At 39.8% G+C, this 19672-nt stretch overlaps 1 protein-coding gene across 4 annotated transcripts in view; it reads left to right on the top strand.

Annotated features, from left to right (window-relative positions):
* The window catches only part of CDK14 (cyclin dependent kinase 14), a 241054-nt gene that overhangs the window by 61443 nt on the left and 159939 nt on the right, over positions 1 to 19672 (top strand). The window contains exon 1 of one of the 4 annotated variants that reach the window (XM_082194169.1): positions 7328 to 7769. The exons of 2 other annotated variants lie outside the window; for them this stretch is intronic. Coding sequence is in view for 1 of the 2 variants with exons in the window: in XM_082194168.1 (XP_082050294.1) it covers positions 8338 to 8346 (9 nt within the window). In the remaining variant the exon portion in view is untranslated. Of the gene's footprint in view, positions 1 to 7327; positions 7770 to 8227; positions 8347 to 19672 lie in introns of those variants that run through there. One more of the 4 variants, XM_082194168.1, reaches the window with a different exon arrangement.

The raw sequence follows: 19672 nt of genomic DNA, 5'->3' as shown, positions 1-19672 counted from the left end.
ATAAGAATAATGTACACTACTAGTCTCATTTTTTAAAAAAGGAAACCTTGCATTATTATTCATTATTCCATCTCAAGCTTTAAAATAAGAGCATTTTTCTAGTGTAGAAATTGAATGATCCCACGTTTTGTTAGGACGATTAAAAACTCATATTGGTTTTAACTTATTTTAATTTCCTATTTCTTTATCTCTCCTTTCCAAAAAAGGACAGGGACTTCTGTTCAAATAAATAACATGCGCAAGGATGGTGAACGTTGTGAACAGAGTGTTCTAATCTATGTGTACACAAATAACAGGGCGTGTTGAGTGTGAGATAAAGAACTAAAAAATTGTATCTTCTCTTGTGCTGTGTATAAATAAGGTTTTTTGTCAGTAGTCCTGAATCTAAGAAAATTTATGCCTCTCTGTTTTCTTATCAGTGGATTGCTCATTTAGCCAGACACTAAGAAACAAAATGGTTCACTGCCCAGGAATGGAAAGTGGGCATCTGAATTAAGTCTGGAGAATAGAAGGCTGCAAATAGGCTGAACAGTTAAGTGTCAGTATGAAAGGGGGCTTACAGCATGAAACGTGGTTAATGCAGTATTCCACAGGGGATGGCAATTTTGCCTTGATTATTCTTGTCCAGTAATCAAATGAAGGGAGCAGCTTAAAATGAGCCTAATAAAAAACAAGAGGAAAGTTACAGATAATATTAGTTCTTACCTAGACAGGCTGTTCCGTACACCCATTTCTTTCTCTCTTACAAACGCACACCTCATGAAGATGGCTACATAATTAGGAGCCCTGTGCAGGTGAAAAGGGAATGTAAACATGAGTAACTTGTGGGCTTCCCTTTGGCATCTGTGTGGCCACTACGAGAGCAGAATGATGGAGTCAGTGCACCTTTTGCCTGATTCTAAGAGCCTATGTTGCCTATCAAATAAAAAAGTCATTTTTTATCTTACTTTATTTACATAGAAATTAGACAATACAATACCCACAATACCTACAATACCAAAAATTACACATATGCAAACCCAACATAAACACCCCATGCATGTTTGGCTTCCAACTCTTCTCATTGTGTTTTTTTGTAATTTGTTAATCTGTACGCATTTCACTTTTGTTATTTTCTCTGTTATCAAGATTCATTCTACAGTCATACCTCATGTTACGTTCTCTCAGGTTACTTCCCGCAGCGACCCGGAAGTATCAGAAAGGGTTACTTTCGGGTTTCGCTGCTCGCGCATGGGCAGAAGTGCAAAATGATGTCACGAGCATGCGCAGAAGCGGCGAGTCGCAACCTGCGCATGGGCAGACGCACCGCTGCGGGTTGCATTCTTTTCATGTTGCGAATGGGCCTCCGGAACGGATCCCGTTCGCAACCAGAGGTACCACTGTACATCTGTCAGGAGATTTTCATTATCCGTGTTGTTTTTAAGGTATTCTTTAAATGTTATCCATTCCTTATTGACTTTTTTAATTGTATTCCCTCTTATTCTCCCTGTTAATTTGGCAAGATGTAAATATTCAATCATTTTCACTAACCAGTCTGTTTTTGTGGAGATAATGTTGCTTTTCCAATTCTTGGCTATTAAAACGCTCACTGCTGTGGTTGCATACATGAATAAATTTCTGGAAGCTTTCTTGATTTCCATGGACATGATTCCAAGCAGAAAGGCTTCAGGTTTTGTTTTTTTTTTTGTAAAGTAGCACTTAAATATATTTTTGAGTTCATTATAAATAATGTCCCAAAACTCCCTTATCCTCCTCCACTCCCACCACGTGTGTATGAAGGTGCCTATCCCATTTTTACACCTCCAACATAGCTTCATAGGATTTCATAGATAACTGCTGGAATTTGTTAGTTAGTTGTTTTTTCAAGGCAACAACTTCTAGAGGCCAATGGGTCCTCACTGCAGCTTTCCTAGCCATTAATTTAGACAAGTCTTCATTCCTCAGCTCCACAATCGGGGTGGTGCATCCCATTTCACCACTTGAGGAAGTGCCATTTTTGCCTGCTGCTGCTGCTGCTTCTACCATCACCTACCTGCTCCTGTGACCGTTTGCCCTGCCTCATTTGCCAGTAGCAGAGAAGCGGCACTGCCATCTGTGCCAATTTTCAGAAAGACTACACATATTTTGAGTGAGATCTCCGAAAGGGGGGCTTCTGCTGTCTGAAGCAGTAGCCTCATCCTGCCTAATGGCTGGGCTGGCTCTGCCTGTAATATAGGGATGTTAGTATTGACTAGTCTTACATGTCAAAATTGTTCGGTTGATGGTCTGGTTCACATGTCACGCCAGGCCCAATCTCTGGCTTAGTGCAAATATGTGGACACCTGGAAAGGAGCTCACTGCTGTTTTGCTTCTCCTGGGCCCTTTTTGTTGCTCATAAAACAGTGACTAAAACAGTATAAAATAATCAAGACTAGCAAAGGCAGTCTGATTAACAATTAGTATTTATTACTGAAACATGAAGCATTAAAATGAGCTTAATATGAGTGGTTATGCTTAAGTGAAAATGCATTTTTCTTGCAAAGATGGCATCACATGTAGTTCTGACCTCTGTAAGTCTACACCTTTTTGCAGTGTGAGAATGGTTGCTCCATGGAATATGTGCCATTTATGAGGAGAAAGATTAATTCTGATTTTAAGGAACTTAAAAGTATGCTGCAAACATGCATAAAGCATTTTGTTTCATTTGATATTTTTTTTTAAAGGATAGGAAACAGCTGGTGTGAAAACCAGGACTTTGATGTACGCTTTTAGTGTGGGGAATTATGAAATTGAGAAACGTCATTAAAAGATAGGTACATTCAATGCAGACGAAGCTTAAGGTGTAAATGAACCTCTCTCTTTTATTGTGTCAAGTTTCTATTCATTTGTGTTTGGTCTTTATTCTTTTCTGCTGTTGAAGTGATGTGACTGCTTTAGAACTTGGAGGCCCTTGAATTTAGTCCCTGCATGAGGCCAGCAGAAAGCTAGATATAATTTGAAGAATAAAAGTCCAGTAAGATGAGCTTTTGTTAGTAGCAAATGTATTGATGCATAGTGAGAGCGAGAGTGGGGAGAGACACTCTTTTAGTCTTAAACTCTGTAGGATTGTTATGAGAAGAACACTTTTGAAAGTAAAGATAACGGCAATAAAACAGATGCACGTATTTGTGAAGTTGCTACTAGTAAAAATGTGTATGGCAGATGAAACATAACCTGCAGATTTTGGAATTATTAGATAACACATTCAGGTTGCAACCTTATGAACAGAGAGACTCAGGGATGGCAATATGCAGAATTCATCATGCGAAAGGCTGGGCTGGATGAATCCCAAGCCGGAATTAAGATTGCCGGAAGAAATATCAACAACCTCAGATATGCAGATGACACAACCTTGATGGCAGAAAGTGAGGAGGAATTAAAGAACCTTTTAATGAGGGTGAAAGAGGAGAGCGCAAAATATGGTCTGAAGCTCAACATCAAAAAAACGAAGATCATGGCCACTGGGCCCATCACCTCCTGGCAAATAGAAGGGGAAGAAATGGAGGCAGTGAAAGATTTTACATTCTTGTGCTCTATGGTCACTGCAGATGGTGACAGCAGTCATCAAATTAAAAGACGCCTGCTTCTTGGGAGAAAAACAAAGACAAACCTAGACAGCATCTTAAAAAGCAGAGATATCACCTTGCCAACAAAGGTCCATATAGTTAAAGCTATGGTTTTCCCAGTAGTGATGTATGGAAGTGAGAGCTGGACCATAAAGAAGGCTGATCGTCGAAGAATTGATGCTTTTAAATTATGGTGCTGGAGGAGACTCTTGAGAGTCCCATGGACTGCAAGAAGATCAAACCTCTCCATTCTTAAGGAAATCAGCCCTGAGTGCTCACTGGAAGGACAGATCGCGAAGCTGAGGCTCCAATACTTTGGCCACCTCATGAGAACAGAAGACTCCCTGAAAAAGACCCTGATGTTGGGAAAGATTGAGGGCACAAGGAGAAGGGGATGACAGAGGACAAGATGGTTGGACAGTTTTCTCGAAGCTACGAACATGAGTTTGACCAAGCTGTGGGAGAAAGTGGAAAACAGGAGTGCCTTGCGTTCTCTGGTCCATGGGGTCACGAAGAGTTGGACACAACTAAACGATAGAAGAAGAAGAAGAAGAAGAAGTAGTAGTGAGAGCACAACAACAACAACAATGCATGGTTGCACCCAGCCAGTTTATACTGTGTTTGTAACTTAAGCTGCCAGATAATATGCCCCTTTCCCTGCCACATATATATCCAGGCCTGTGTTGAGAGATGGACGGTCTCTACCCACCTTTGTTCTGAAAATCCCCAAGTTCACTTGGTTTCCAGCCTTGGTCTTCCATTAAAGTTCGTCAAGGGTTTACTGAGGTGGGGTCTTGACACAGTGAATAATCTAAAATAAATCTTAACTAAAATAATCAGCACTCAAAGGCAGCAACATTAATATTTTAATATTTGTGTTGAACTAGGGCGACTAAATTCTTCAGAAACAATGTAGATCTGTATTTCTTATCCTTTTGTGAAAGAGGTTCCCACATGATCAAGAATTTCCATGTGTAATTGATCCAACTCCTCTGCAAATCTAATACAGGTGGATTGGTAAGGATTTGTGTAACCCTTGTTTTTCTTATAAAGTCAAACCTGGGAACTCAAATGTAATCCATTCTGGAAGACCGATCGACTTCCAAAATGTTTGAGTTCTGAGGCGAGGCTTCCGATTGACTGACAGCTAGGTGTTTTCATAGCGGAAGCAGCGTCGGACGTTCGAGTTCCGAGGAACATTCTAAAACCGAAACACTTACTTCTGGGTTTTTGGCGTTTGGGAACTGAAACATTCAGCAGTGGAGTCATTCGAGTTCCGAGGTTTGACTGCATTCTTTCTATTGAAAGATAAAAAGTAAAGTGTATATAATTGTAAGTGCACAGAGTAAAAGAATTGGGGGGGGGGGGAGATAGCCCTTGTAAGGTTACAGCCCAGATGCCATTCCCTCACATTTATTTCTTTTAAAGAAAAATTCTGAAAATAGCTCTTTGAAAATAGAGTGAAAATACAAGCTTGACCTAAAGTCAGTGGAAGTTTCCAACCATCTACTGAAGAATAAGTGAGACTTATTACTTTGGTTTTAGACTGGTGGAGTCTTAAGGGCCAATGACTCCTCATGGGTCTGCAAAATCACAATGCAGCTAAATAAGGATTTGCTTAACTGATGGACATGACATTTCTTCATCTATTTCTGCTAATCTATTTCTGAATAGATAACTCTTTCTTAATTCTCCTGGCTCTTAAAGTCAAGTCAAAGGCAGTGTTAGAAACTCAGATATATAACCTAGTCACCAAATGGCTCCTTAAACCTGGGTTACGATTGCCACAATGGAATGTCTAGGTGCCTTTTTTGCAATTAAATTCATTATTATTATTATTATTATTATTATTATTATACTGCTTTTTATTTTGAAGGGAAAAAATCTGAAAGCTGTTTGCAACACATTAAAACATCAAGTAAGACAATCCAGAAGAAAACAAATTCAAGTTTCAAGAAAAATATTTTAGATCCTGCTCTTAGTGTCATTTTGCTTTCCCAATATTTATTTACCTACTTAATTTATATAGCTGCCCCGTAGGAAGCCAGTGTGCTGTAGTGGTTAGGGTGTCAGACTAGGACCTGGGAGATAACGGTTCAAATCCCTTTGGATGATGATATTGAGGTGACGCTCATCAAATTATAGCAAACTGGGGTGGGTGGGTAGCCAATGCCAGTGAAGACAGAATCAGGAAAATCTTAATAGATTGGAGAACTAGGCCCAAACTAACAAAATGCATTTCAACATTGACAAATTTAAGGTTCTGTACTTTGGCAGGCAGGAAGAACCAGATGCACAAATATAAGATGGGGGACATCTGGCTTGCCAGTGGTAGGTGTGAAAGGGAGCTAAGATCACAAGCTTAACATGAGTCAGTAGTGTGATGCAGCAACAAAAAAACAGCTAATGCTATTCTAGGCTGCATCAGCAGAAGTATAGTGTCCAGATCAAGGAAAGTAATAGTACCATTCTATTCTGCTTTGGTCAGACCACATCTGGAGTACTGTGTCCAGTTCTGGGCACCTCCATTTAAGATGCATGTTGACAAGTTGGAATGTGTGCAGAGGAAGGCGACCAAGATGATCAAGGGTCTGGAAACCAAGTCTTATGAGAAATGATTTGAGGGAACTGGGTATGCTTAGCCTGGGAAAGAGGAAGTAGCCATCTTCGAATATCTAATAGGCTCTCGCAAGCTTGTTTTCTCCTGCTCCAGAGGGCAGGATCGAAACCAGTGGACTCAACTTACAAGAAAGGAGATTTAGACTAAACTTTCTGAGTGCAAGAGCTGTTCAACAGTGCACCAGACTCCTATGAGAGGAGGTGGACTCTCTCCCCCTGGGGGTTTTTAAGAAGAGGTTGGATGGCCATTTGTCTTGAATGCTTTAGTTGAGGCTCCTGAATCGTAGGGGATTGGATTAGATGACCCTAGAAGTCACTTCTAACTCTGCAATTCTGTTATTCTAGTTTATAGCCTAATAACTCTGTTTTTCTAGGTAAATTAGTTCATAGTGCACTTCCCTTTGAGCAGCCTCTTTCACTGGATCTTACTAGGCTTTGCAGGATATATGCTCTTGGATCAAAAGCAGAGCTCTTTTGAGGGCCTTGGCAAATAATCCTTGCAGCTGAGTTGTTAGATTGTTTAGATGTAAGGTGTTGCTGGCATAATGTTGATGGAACTGAATGCACAGTTGTAAACTACACCAGCTTCCCCCAACCTGATGTCCTCTAGATGTTTTTTGAACCCCCTTCAGCCCCAGCTGGAATGGCCAATGATCAGGGATTGTGGGAATTTATATCCAAAACATCTGGAGAGCAGCTGACTAGGGAAGGCTGAGTTAGACATGCATATTGTTCAGCCTTATTGATGGCAATAATTCAATCATTAAACATTCTGGTGTCGTTGGATTTGTTATGAGGATTAGTGAGGGCATTAATTCCCCATTAATTAAAGCTGTGGGGAAGAGCCTAAATTCTCTCTCTTTAAAATGGCCAGGCTTTAATTAACCTTGTGAAGTAGTTTAATACGACAAAGTTGAGGCACTGTGAACAAATGTCATCATATGCACTTCTTCCTCCTTCTCCCCCTCACACTTGGCAATTTTATTTTATTTTTGATGCTAGGGAATAACTGCCAGCCTCTTATAAGTTGTACATACATTGGCCTCAGTTCCTTAATCTACTGAAGCTCTTCCAAGGTGTACATTTACATGCCTACCCCCCAAAACAATCCATGATGCTGCAAACCACCTAGACTGCATGTGCATAGTTACATTGGCTGCAATACTGCTGCAGAGCCTGAGTAGAGTGCCTTCCCGGGAAACTCCACAGGCAAGTCCATCACATTTTCTTTAAAAAAGCAGCAACCAAAAACCTTCCTTCCCCTATCTGTGTGCTGTCGATGGCATTTAGACGGTGAAATCTCCTTCCTTGATGATCATCAGCACCTTCCACGCAGCAACTCCGCAGAGAATATCCTTCCTTGAGGGATTTCTTTGTTTTTCTGCTTATAATTTCCCCCTTTCTTAGCTGTAGTACAGCCGCACCATTTCAGCTTGCTAGTGCAGAAAGATGTTGTGAATTCAGTTGCTGAGAATGAGGCTGGCCTGCCTGCAAAACACTAATGCTCCTAGAGGCATGCTAAAGAGTCGTAGGTGAATCTAACCCGATCCTTTCTACAACAAAACGGTAAGGCTGTGTTTGTTTTTAAATAAGAGATGAATTGAATTCCTGTCGTCTTGCTAAACCTGAGCCCCTCGTTTATCGCATGCTTGCAACTTGAGCAGGATTCATTCTGGATGCATGCTGGGCTTCCTATTTTCTTTTAAATCCTTTAAACGCAGACTAGTGGTAAATGTTACAGCTATCTCAGAATCACTCATGAGACTATACACTCTCCTGAGATGCTTGGGAGGGGATGGAAATTTTCACCTTTCTCTGTGGAAATAGGTGGGGAAGGTTTTAAGAGCTGTGCTTCTTTCTTGCTACAGCCCTTTCTCTCTCCTAGGCTGTTTTATTAAGAGTATAAAGAGGACGCTGTGCACAATTTTACTCGTATATGCTTGGCTGAGTGCCCTCCGGGATGAGTGGATGAAGGACGTGACCAATCACTTTTCCATCACTGCAAACAAGTCTGTGTCATGCTGGACCTAGACGGAATAAATGGCTTCTGTAAATTAGAGGCTTTCCTTAATGTGGAAGGGAAGGAAGGCGTGTACTTTGCTGAAATGAACCTTTAAGGAAATACCAAAACAGTATGACTGAGGTCAGCGGATTTTTTTTTTGGGGGGGCACATTACCTGTGTGTTGGCTCTGTATCAATGTTCTAAGATATTTTAAACGGCTGGATGACAGCACTGGCAGCAGTTTTTGATCTGTGGAATAATTTAGCATGTAGGTAGGCTTGAGCAGGAGCATGCTACTACGTTAAAAGAGAAACATTTTAAAACCCAGCAATGATCAGTAGAAAACAGTCAGCATGCAAAGCACGCATGAACACAGTAATAGACTAGCAAATGTGTAACAGCATGAGATGAGCCATGAACTTCATTTTATCTGATCTGTGGTGGACCTGCCTCTCATATAGTTCTCCCATATCCATGCTAGAGTTGATTCCATTGAGTAAATTAGAGGAGCTATGCTGGCATTGATATATATTAAAGGAACCACAGATTTAAATTCATTATTTTTTCATTGAAATGTCAAACTGAGTTTGGTCTCTTTTGACATGAAGAACACTTTCTAAATATGTGATATATTAAGAGGTGATGGGTACTACTACCTGTAGAAGCAGGGTGATGAATTTAGAGCCATATATAATAATGTAGCAACATATTAATGCTTACTTGCTCCATAGATGTCTAGAAGATATATCTTTTGATTCTCCCTGCACCTTGGCATTAGCTAGTAGAAACTCCTATTGAAATCAGTAATACTTTCTCCCAAGGAATATATAGGATCATAGATAATAAATATATCTGTAGGAGCTTTTCTCATAGAAGAGGAAATTCAGACCTGTGTGAAATGTATTGCAAATGTGTTTTTTCCTTAAATGTGAGTGACAGGGAGCTGCCTTATTTCAACATACTTAAGCCACAAATTTACATTTTGATAGGAATGGAACCTCTGTTTTCACTTTGGACAGGAAGGCTAATCTCATGAATTTGTGGCAGAATAATTACTTCTGCTATATCTGGGTTCTGAGTGATAATTTTATTTGCTTATGGTACAAGATGTCTGTGCATTCATAACATCTACTTCAAGTTTCCTTAAGATTTCAGCCGACACTATCTATTTGCATTTACTTTCATTCATTTAAATGTGGCTTTTGGATGTTTTAACACCTGCCTTTTTATAATCAGTATTTTAAAATCTGAAAGTACTTGTAGAATGGTGGATATTGCATCTTGGCTATAGATAGATGAATCTTCAAGGTTTTCTTGGTTTCCTGAATTATCATGGCCGATCTTAATACGCACTTGCAGGGAATAAAAACAGAATTTCATTTGCCTGAAACATTAGTGATAAATGACGGTCTTGTGAATACTGATCATGCACAAAGAAAAGGTGAAACTTGATATTGCTATCCCCACCAAAAGTTCCCACACTTATTTAACTGAAATATTCTATTGGAGGGGCAGTCCTGAATGCTCATCACAAGTTTTCTATAGGCTGTCTAGATGTGTTCTCTTATGCAGCTATAAAAGACCTAGTGGGCTCTGATTGCTGCTAGGGTGATGGGCTTTGGCTTGTAAAACCAGGTTCAAATCAGCCACAAAACCCATGGGTTGGTCATAGGCAAATCAGTGACATGTTGCAGAAATACACATGTTGAGATTTAGGTAATAGGGCATGTGCTGTGTGATCATGCATGCTGTGATTTCAGAGTCTAAGTACTCAAAGGAGATTTAGAAGCATCTGTGTTTAGTTTTGCCCAGGAGAGTCAGGAGGAATTCATGCGCAATGGGAAACAGTGCGTGCAACCTCAAGACCTCATCCCTGTCTCCAAACTGCAGTTTTATCATAGGTATGCACCAGCGTGGGGTCCTTCGCCAGCAGCCTAACCTACCTGGTAAGACTAAGATGTCAATTTGAGCTCCTGAAGGCAGAATAGGATACAAATGGAAATTTAAATTCTTCCATGTTGTCAAAAGGAAACACTGAACATAAATTTGGTGTATCTCATCTGGGCCATAGCAACATTAAAAAACAAAACAACTATTACCTGGCTCTCGGTCAAGCTGCAGTTCTTCAGGTCCCTCCAATCTTTATTCTGTTGAAATCAAGACCCTCAAGAAAACTCTCTTATCCAGCTAGGAGGACATGGTTAAAGGAAGTGAATGGCATTATTAATTCTTTTAGAAAAGAGATGGTTGACCTGTTTCAATTGCACTGAAGACAACATGGGGAATGTGCACCATTGCAGATTCCATAAAGGCTGGAAGTATTCAGTTTGTTAATGAGAACTGGATTTCTTACAACTTCCTGAAGGCTGTGTATATTGGATAAATTTGTAACCTATGCAATACAAGTTCTTTTTACTTGAAAAGCAGTATTTATTTTCACCTTCCTTGACATTTGGAAATGAGACCTATCAACAAAGGGTGTTTGTATATTTATTGTGTAGATTTCCAAGCATTGGTTTCCACCAATGTTTTCAAGCAGGAATAACCAGTAATTTAATGGTGTTTTTTTTAAAAAATGAAGTGCATAGAATTGTGCTTGAAAGCAGGTTCAGTAGTTCCTTCCATTCCATGAGAAAGTAATGCTTTTCTTAGACCTCCTGTAGTCCAGAAAATTGATAGTGCATTGAAAAGATTTTTTTTATTGTTCTGCAGTACAAATACTCATGCTACTCAACCTGTGTTTGACTGAAGTATAGCAACAGTGATTCATGGCATGTCAGTGGATTCCAACTCTCACAGGTAGCAGATTACCACTTTCAAAAAGAACCTTTCTGCTGAGTGCCAGCTGGCACTGCAGTTTCTGCATGGTGTGTAGCTCTCAACACACTTTGCCCTTTGTTAACCAATTGCTATGTGTGAGTAGTTTCGTCATCCTGGTTCTAGGTCAACAGAGCATGCACATGCGCGCGCACGCACACACACACAACACACACACACACACACACACACACACACACTCCTGCTGTTACATATATATGTAACTCCTGCAATTAAAGGGGGGGAGGCTCTTACTGAACATGGTGAGCATATATTCATTTTCAGGTCACACTTTTAAAGTGCATATTCTATCATACTGTTCAAAATTAAATATAAGTATCTTGTTGACTAATTCTTGGATTGTTTTTCTTAACCTACATTACAAAGAAATGAAACTAATTATCTGGCTCTCATTTAACATACCAAAGTTCCTTCTAAACAATAGTATTTCTGTTGCTTTTTAATTGCAATATACCCTCAGAACCAGCTGTTCCAAACAGTGGCGTAGCGTGGGTTGTCAGCACCCGGGGCAAGGCAAGTAATTTGCGCCCCCTAACCCGTGGATTTTAGCACTCGAGTCTCTTCCGCACCCCCCCAGATGTTGCGCCCGGTGCAGCCGGCCCCCCCTGCACCTCCCACGCTACGCCACTGGTTCCAAACATTCATTGCATTAAAATCAGAATGAAGATTTGCCTGTGGACTTCATATTAGAAATGTACCCTATTGTGATGTGCTACATGACAGAAACCTGAGCTACTGCATTTCCTTTGAGAAAACATAGCCAGAATCAGTTGACATCATTCTATGTTCTATGATTGTGCAAGAGTTAAGAAAAATAACAGTCTCTTAAAACTTAGATGCTTTTGCTCAAATATTTAAACATATGGATGTTTCAAGTGTTGGGCTCTTTCCTAGGAATATGAAGTAGTTTTCCAGCTGCTTGCTTCCAATTCCAAAAATTCACAAACTATGATTCTCCAAGTATTTAGATGGATCTCCTCTGTCATTCTCTCCCCACCCATTTCCCATTAGGAAGCTCTCTTCATAGTTGCTTTTTGCAATATGCTTCTCTCAGGAATGTCTAAGCATTTATACTCCTCTGGCATTTATCATGCCTACAAAATATAAACATAATGCTGACCTGTTTAAAGAAGAATGAGGATTGCCAATAGTACTTCAAATGACACCCTTATATTGAAAGTACTGTGTAAATGATCAATTCTTTAAAGTGTGTTGTGCCAACATGTTGTACCTGGGAGTTTCTAGCTACTTGGCAGCTCATATTTAGGTGAAAGAATTCATAACTTTGCACATTAGGTTTTCAGCACAGCTGTTCTGACTAGTTGTGGTCATTCATCTGCTACCATGGTAGAATATTACAACTCCTAGATAGGATGCAGTTCTACCCAACAATATAAAACCCCAATAGTTTTTGAGCAGCTGGGCAGACAGCTGCCTTTCTTACAGCAGATGCAGTACCCAGTTGATGCAAAACCCGGATTCTTGCTGTGGGGAACACACACACACACACACACACACACACACACACACTGTTTAACAAATGAATGAGCTTGATATCTTGCAAGATGATGTATGAGTTGAGCTGTGAACTTGTGCTGGCTGCAACTCAAGATACTCGACCTCTGAAGCAAATTTAGGTGCTGCTGCTGTCATCCTGCTAAATTTCTGCTCATAATACTGATGTGTCATCATGAAGTATGAGGTAACACTGCCACGAAGCCCCATTCCAAGCACTTCCTCTCTTTTTAGATATCGGCACCAACCATTTTCCACAGGGTTTCCATTCCTAGCCCCCGAATGTGCCAGTGGAGTGTGCATTCTGCCCCTGTTCTTTCCTCTTCTGGGTCCAAAAGGACTTGTGCATTGGTGATTTGGACGTGCCTAAAATGGTTGCTGCCTGCATATAAACTACTTACCCTGGCTGGCAGTGACTCCCTAAGCTCTCTGGCAGCGGTCTTTTCCAATATGGCTACCTTAATTGTTATAATGGAAATGGCAGGGAAGAATTTGGGACCTTCTACATGTAAAGTATTTGCTCTGCCTCGAACCTCAGCATCTCCACGTGTTGACACAGCGAACTGCTTCATGTTGTTTTGCTACTTGATAGATGTTTCCTGTGAAAGGGATTATTGTCTCAGTAAATCAGTCAAGTGTGCCTTGTAGGAAACTTATCCTAAACAACAAGTGAGAAAAAGGCTTCGCTGGATTGCAGACACAGCAGAACTGCTCCAGATGGAGACAGAAAGTGCACTTCTTCTGCTTAGTTCTCCCTTACAGTTATCAGTCTTTCTCTGATCAGTGCTTTGTATGATGGCGCCTGTCTATAACAGCTGGCTTTGAAAGCCTGTTCAGTGTGACATTGAAACTGCTGTTGTTGCTGCTGTGCCCTGTGAGCTCTAGGTGTGGTCTCGGTTCTGAGCAGGATAAAAGGCACAAGTTCCTCGCTTTATTTTATTTAAAATAATTTCTTAACAGTTCTTCATCAAAAGTTTCCAGGGCGTATTAATTATGAGACTTATGCTGCCTGCATTTTGTTCATTTCTGTGCTTATTTTATAGCCCTAGTATACCAATAAGCCAGCCAAGCTCTTGAAATGCAGGAGAGGATGCTTGGGTGTCTAAGGCTTTTTTTTCTATCTCGCCGTTACAAAGTGAAACCAGAAGCCAGGACCATCAGCCATGTCAGCAGGGAAATCCTCAAGAGCATTCAGGAATCCATTGGTTTCTTTAAGCCTTATGGAGCAGGCACAGTTAATGGGCCTACCATCCCTGTAGAGAGAGAGATCTACTTCTAGTCCAAACCTCACCAAGAGAAGATCTGACCACAACAACAGGGTTACTGATGAGATTCCCATTTTCAGACCACCAATTTCTCGAGTGGTCAGAAATACCAGGTATTAGCAAATGGTATTTTAATGGCCTCATAGTGGTCATGTGGTAAGGAAGTCCTGAGTTGCCTCTTTCCAAGATGCACCTGAAGTGAATATTGAAGCCCCCAATACCAACATCCTGGGTTGTCCAGCAAACACAACAGCCATCTCAACTGCCATCTATCTTACCTTACTGGATAATCTCCCTTTCAAATCCCGGCCACTTATTAAGTGCATGTGTACAGGGGGTGAGTTAGATTTCCTTCAGTTCTACTCTATTCTGCAGTTCTGTTCTATTTGTCTTTGGGCAAGAGAAGAGAACTTTGGAATGGTGATAACTGAATTTGTGTACTTTGCTCCCTGCACATTTCCTCATAATTTTTTTTGTGTGTAAAAGCCGCTCATTAGGCAGCTAATTTTCTTCCTTCATTAATTAGCTGTTTTACAAGAGTACCCCGGAATAAAAATTAAAAATGCTTCGTCTGAGAGGTCATGACTTTCTCCATGACCTCAAAATTCAGCACAATGCAATAATTTCCTATTTACATAAATTCATCACTGTGAATAGCATTAATTCCAACAACTAAAATAGGCTGGATAGACCAATGCCTTGCCAAGCTTAAAATAATTTCCTGTATTCATCATTGCAGCATATCTATTACTAAAAAGTGGTTGGAAGCTAGCAAAAATAAAGTCATGTATAACAACTGGCCTGTGAGCGGCATATTGTAATAAAGGATATTGGAGATGAGGAAGTCTGCTTTTTGGTACATGTTAGTGGAAGGTATGCATTTAATTTGGCTTTGGTTCTTTTAAGTTTTGATGATGACAGTAAAGAACAGGAAACTAAAGAGTGAAGAGCATACAAGTCAAAGTAAAAAAATCATTTCCCTTGGCCTTATACAAGGAATTGAACTACTGTGAATTACCGTATTTTTCGCTCTATAAGATGCACCAGACCATAAGACGCACCTAGTTTTTGGAGGAGGAAAACAAGAAAAAAAATATTCTGAATCTCAGAAGCCAGAACAGCAAGAGGGATCGCTGTGCAGCAAAAGCAGCAATCCCTCTTGCTGTTCTGGCTTCTGCGGTAGCTGCGCAGCCTGCATTCGCTCCATAAGACGCACACACATTTCCCCTTACTTTTTAGGAGGGAAAAAGTGAGTCTTATAGAGCAAAAAATATGGTATATTTTCTGAACATTATATTTGGTTAAATAGAGCGTCTACTGCAAAGGCATGCAAGGAATTGAATTACACAAATTTAAAATACTAGCTATTCTAGGCTGCATCAACAGAAGTATAGTGTCCAGTTTAAGGGTAGCAATAGTCCTACTCTATTATGCAGCAGCTCCTTCCCACCAGAAGCCAAGGTTATCTAGAGCACTGGTTCAGGGGATCTTGCCTGCTGCTACAGGTCCTCAACCTGTGGAGTGTTTGGTTCATCCTCTGAGGACTCCACCTCTGTTGCTAGGTCAGGGCTAGGCATGACAGGTGATGATGATAAATACTGGAGTAGAAATTCTAAAGTTTTTAAAAAGTTGCAAAGAATCAGTCTGGTTTTAAGGTAACTTTGGATATCATATTAACACTGTTTCCAAAGATGACGTTTTTGGTTGGAGTGACAGCTGAGTGCTAGCATTGGTGGCTTACCATTAAAAGGTTGTATCCAACCAAGTTATACTTGGAGTAGACCCATTGAAATTAATGAACCTACATAAGTTACTCATGTCCATTAATTTCAGTTTGTGTACTCAGAATATGACTAACATTGGATACAGCACATCAACTCTTAGAGCTTTCTGACTCCCAATGTATTATAGGATATAATTTTACAAGAAAACATCAAATCTCTAGTGCTAATTATGAAGTGTGTCAGGAGTATGATATTTCTTATGGTCTTGCCTTGTCTATGGACTGTGAAACAGCTAAATTTATTATTAGGATCAGTTTTGGTTCACTACCCAGCCATTCATTTTGCTCTTCTTTCTCTCCCTCTCCTGGAAAAAAAAATATGTTTGCTGATACCCTTTCTTGAAATGAAATTATGCTTTCTTCGCAACAGCCTTTAGGCAGCAGCTTTTTCATCTTCCTTTTGTGCTACTTCCAGCAGACATTTGAAAGCAGGAAGATTGCATAAAGATGAGTTAAAAGCCAGTGTGTTTAAGCAATCATATTGCTGTCTCCATTGTCCCAAGGCAGCAGGCCAATTCTTGAGTACGTAAAGTAGGAGAAGGATGGCCGGCTTTGAACCTGTCTAGGACCCAAAGAAAAAATTAGACACTGGGGTGGTTGTCTTGAAAGTAGGTCACAATCCTGCAAATACTATAAATCTTCCTACTGCTGGCAGCTACACTAAACTACACATTATTAATGGAAGTTGGATGAAAGCATTAACAGGAGTAAAGGCTTGGGTATAAACTGTAAAAAAAAGCCCGAGAACACTAGGATCTTTTTAAACAACAACAGTCTACCTTTAAAGACCAATGATAATCAGGATTCCTGTCTGTCATGACACTGATACCTCTGCTTTTCTGTCTGCTCCATTTAATTTGTAGCCAGAAGGCCTGCTCCCCAAATACGAGGACAAAACAGTAACACTATATTGTGTGTTGTGTCATCATTACCCATAGGAACTTAAAACTTTTTTTCTTCTTGATTTAGGGAGCCTCTTATGATAATTCAATAATTCCTCCATTGCAAGATTTAGATCTTGGATTATTTTCTATTAGAAATATCTAACCAAGTTTGGTTAGTTTTCTTTTAATGGCTCAATACTTGCTTAAATGAATCAATAGTATTACACCTTCCTCCTGAAAATATGTTCGGATAAAGTCTGAGTTTTGAAACGCTGCCCTGCCAAAAGAGGGTCTGATATGTTTCTTGAAATTGATGGTTTTGAGAAAGATGGGTGGGAGGAAATGGCCATGCTCTTAATTCATTAATCTTGTAAAATAATGCATATAATCAAACCATCCGTTGCATCACAGGCATTTCCCATTTTAGTCTATCTGTGAATGTGGCTGTGCATTGGCTTCCCGTTCTACATTCAGTATTGATGTAGTGTTGAAACATCTGTTATAGAAATCTGCCCAGGCGCTAGAGATAAGGAAACTGTCGCAGTGTCTGATGGGGAAGGGTTGTTACCCACTGGTAGAGCATCTGCTCTGCATGTGAAAGGCCATAGGTTCAATCCCTGGCATCTCCAGGTATGGCTAGGTGTGAAAGCTAGTCCGGGTAGATGATACTGAGCTACATAGACCAATGATCTGACAGAGTATAAGGCAGCTTCTTATGTTCTTTCAGCTGATTGTGCTTGAGCTTCTGCACAAGGTAATTTACAGGCAGTGCCTGCAGAAGATAATGGAAAACCAGAGGAGTGTTTGCTTATAAGAGATCTGCAGTTTATAGTTCAGAAAGTAAAGAAGCGTCTAGGTAGTTTGTGCCTCTTATCTTGTGTACAAGCATAGGATGCTAAGGAATACATTCACTATCGGTGTTCCTACCATGGTACAGTGGCACCTCAGGTTACAGACTCCGTTAACCCAGAAATAGTACCTCGGGTTAAGAACTTTGCTTCAGGATGAGAACAGAAATCGCGCGGTGGCGCGGAAGCACCAGGAGGCCCCATTAGCTAAAGTGGTACCTCAGGTTAAGAACAGTTTCAGGTTAAGAACGGACCTCCGGAACGAACTAAGTTCTTAACCCACGGTACCACTGTATTTAATGACACTACACTTTCTGGAAAAGGGTTCGTTCATGTGCTCCATCTCTACTTCAGATATCAGCATATTCCTTTCAGAGTTTTAACTTTTTGACATTTAATTTCTTCGGTAGTTGTTACAGCCGTTGCTCTGCATGGAATTTGAACTAAAGGCAACCTTAATGCAATGTGTGAATGCTGCAGAGAATTGTTTGGTTTCTATGGAGATAATTGTCTCTCCTTAAAATGTAATGGTCTATCAATACATTTGCTGGGAATGCAGAGACATGCTTCAAATACCAGGATTACAGTGAATCACCCACTATTTATTAGAGGTCTGAAAGCATCTACTGTAGTTCCATTTGGGTTGAAGCATTGCCAAAACTTGTACAAGATATTACCTGGGAGGCGCTGGGCATGCCGCTCTCGAGACCTGGTTCTGCAGGCATAACAACTGATCAGGGAATACTGAAGTCTGGTCTATATAGGATGGGGTGGTAGAATATTTATTTATTTAGTTTATGTTTATGATTATTAATAGGATGGCTATTTTAGACTGTAGTGGGGAATCACATGTTTAATTGTTCCTTTCCCAAGCAAAATTTCCCTGTAATTAGAAAACTGGCACAACTAGGAAATGGTCTGTGATAAAAAAAACTTGCTCTGGTATTTCTTTTCCTTGAGGAGGCTTCTATATTCATTAAAAATAGAAAATAAAAATAAAATAAAAGCCCTACGGGATCAAACAAAATGCATGTTTACTTCGGGAAGATCTCTCATTGTTGTTACCCAACAGTTTATATACAGAGGCATATTATAATCTGCCCTGGAAACCTGTTGAATGGTGGGATACAAATCCTTAAGCAAATAATATTGCTTCCAGGTAGAGGTCCCTTGTTTTGTGATGACCAATGGTTCCCAAGTTTCATGTCTGTCTGTCTGGCTGTAGCTTTACATACCATCTTGCTGTGCTGCATGGACAGCTGGCAGTTGAATGTCTGAATTTACAGTATTGCACATGAGGTAACCTTAGAGATAAATATGGAATGACTTAGTCATCCATGATGTTGCACTCTTCAAGTGGTGAAAAGGTATGTATAGTCAATCACTCTTGATTTTTGTCGAAAATATCTGACAGTATTAACGTGTGTGTGTGTGTGTGTGTTTGAAGGGAAACGCCCACATAAGTGAAATCTTTTTTCTATCATAATATGTCTCTGTTCTTCAAAATGACAAAGGGTTGAACCAAATTCCTAGACTAAGAGATAGATATACCTCATATGGCTTTCACTTCTCATGAAATTCTGAGTCTGTCTTTCTGACTCATCAGTCATTATCTTTAGCCCTCCCTGTCCATTGTTGTTCAATGCTAACCGAGAATCCTAGTTAGGAACCCAGAAGAGTGGAATTTATTTTTTTCAGGTGTAAAAGACCTCATAAACTATTCTAGCCCTAAAAGCCAGCAACTGCATTCTTAAATTTTTTTAATGTGCTTTCTAAGGAAAATATATTTATTTCAAAGCAAGATTGTTCTGTTATATATACTATAGCATGCTATGAATTTATAGAATTTATACACAAAAATGCATAACAAAGTAAAATCAATTACCCTCCCCACTGTTCAAGAGGTTATAAATTGGTTTAATTAGCTAAGGCTAATTAATGAAAGATTTTTTCTAGTACAGCAAAAATTTCCCAAAATTATATTACAGATTTTGAGGTTTTGTAATGCATTTAAGGAATGATAATGTGGACATATCACTCACCCATCTTTAATCTTTAGAGCATAGAATTTAGCCCTGAATTGATTTGTCCTAGAAGCCGAATAAGATGTCATATGCACTTTATTAGCTCTACTTCTGAACAACTCACTCAAAGGTTTTGCAAAAGATAACACTTTGCCCTTTGAAAGTAGGCAAGATAATGTCATGTGAAAAGTTCAAAAATAGAACGTGTCATTCCTCAAATATTTTGTTTGTTCCAGACATCAGAAAAAGAACCATCTTTTTATACATGCTAGTCTTGTGACCATTTAATTGATTTGTTTTTCCAGTTCA

Source organism: Podarcis vaucheri (genome assembly GCF_965113315.1).
Source record: "Podarcis vaucheri genome assembly, chromosome: 12".
NCBI lineage: Eukaryota > Metazoa > Chordata > Lepidosauria > Squamata > Lacertidae > Podarcis > Podarcis vaucheri.
This window is presented reverse-complemented; position numbering and strand designations above follow the sequence as displayed.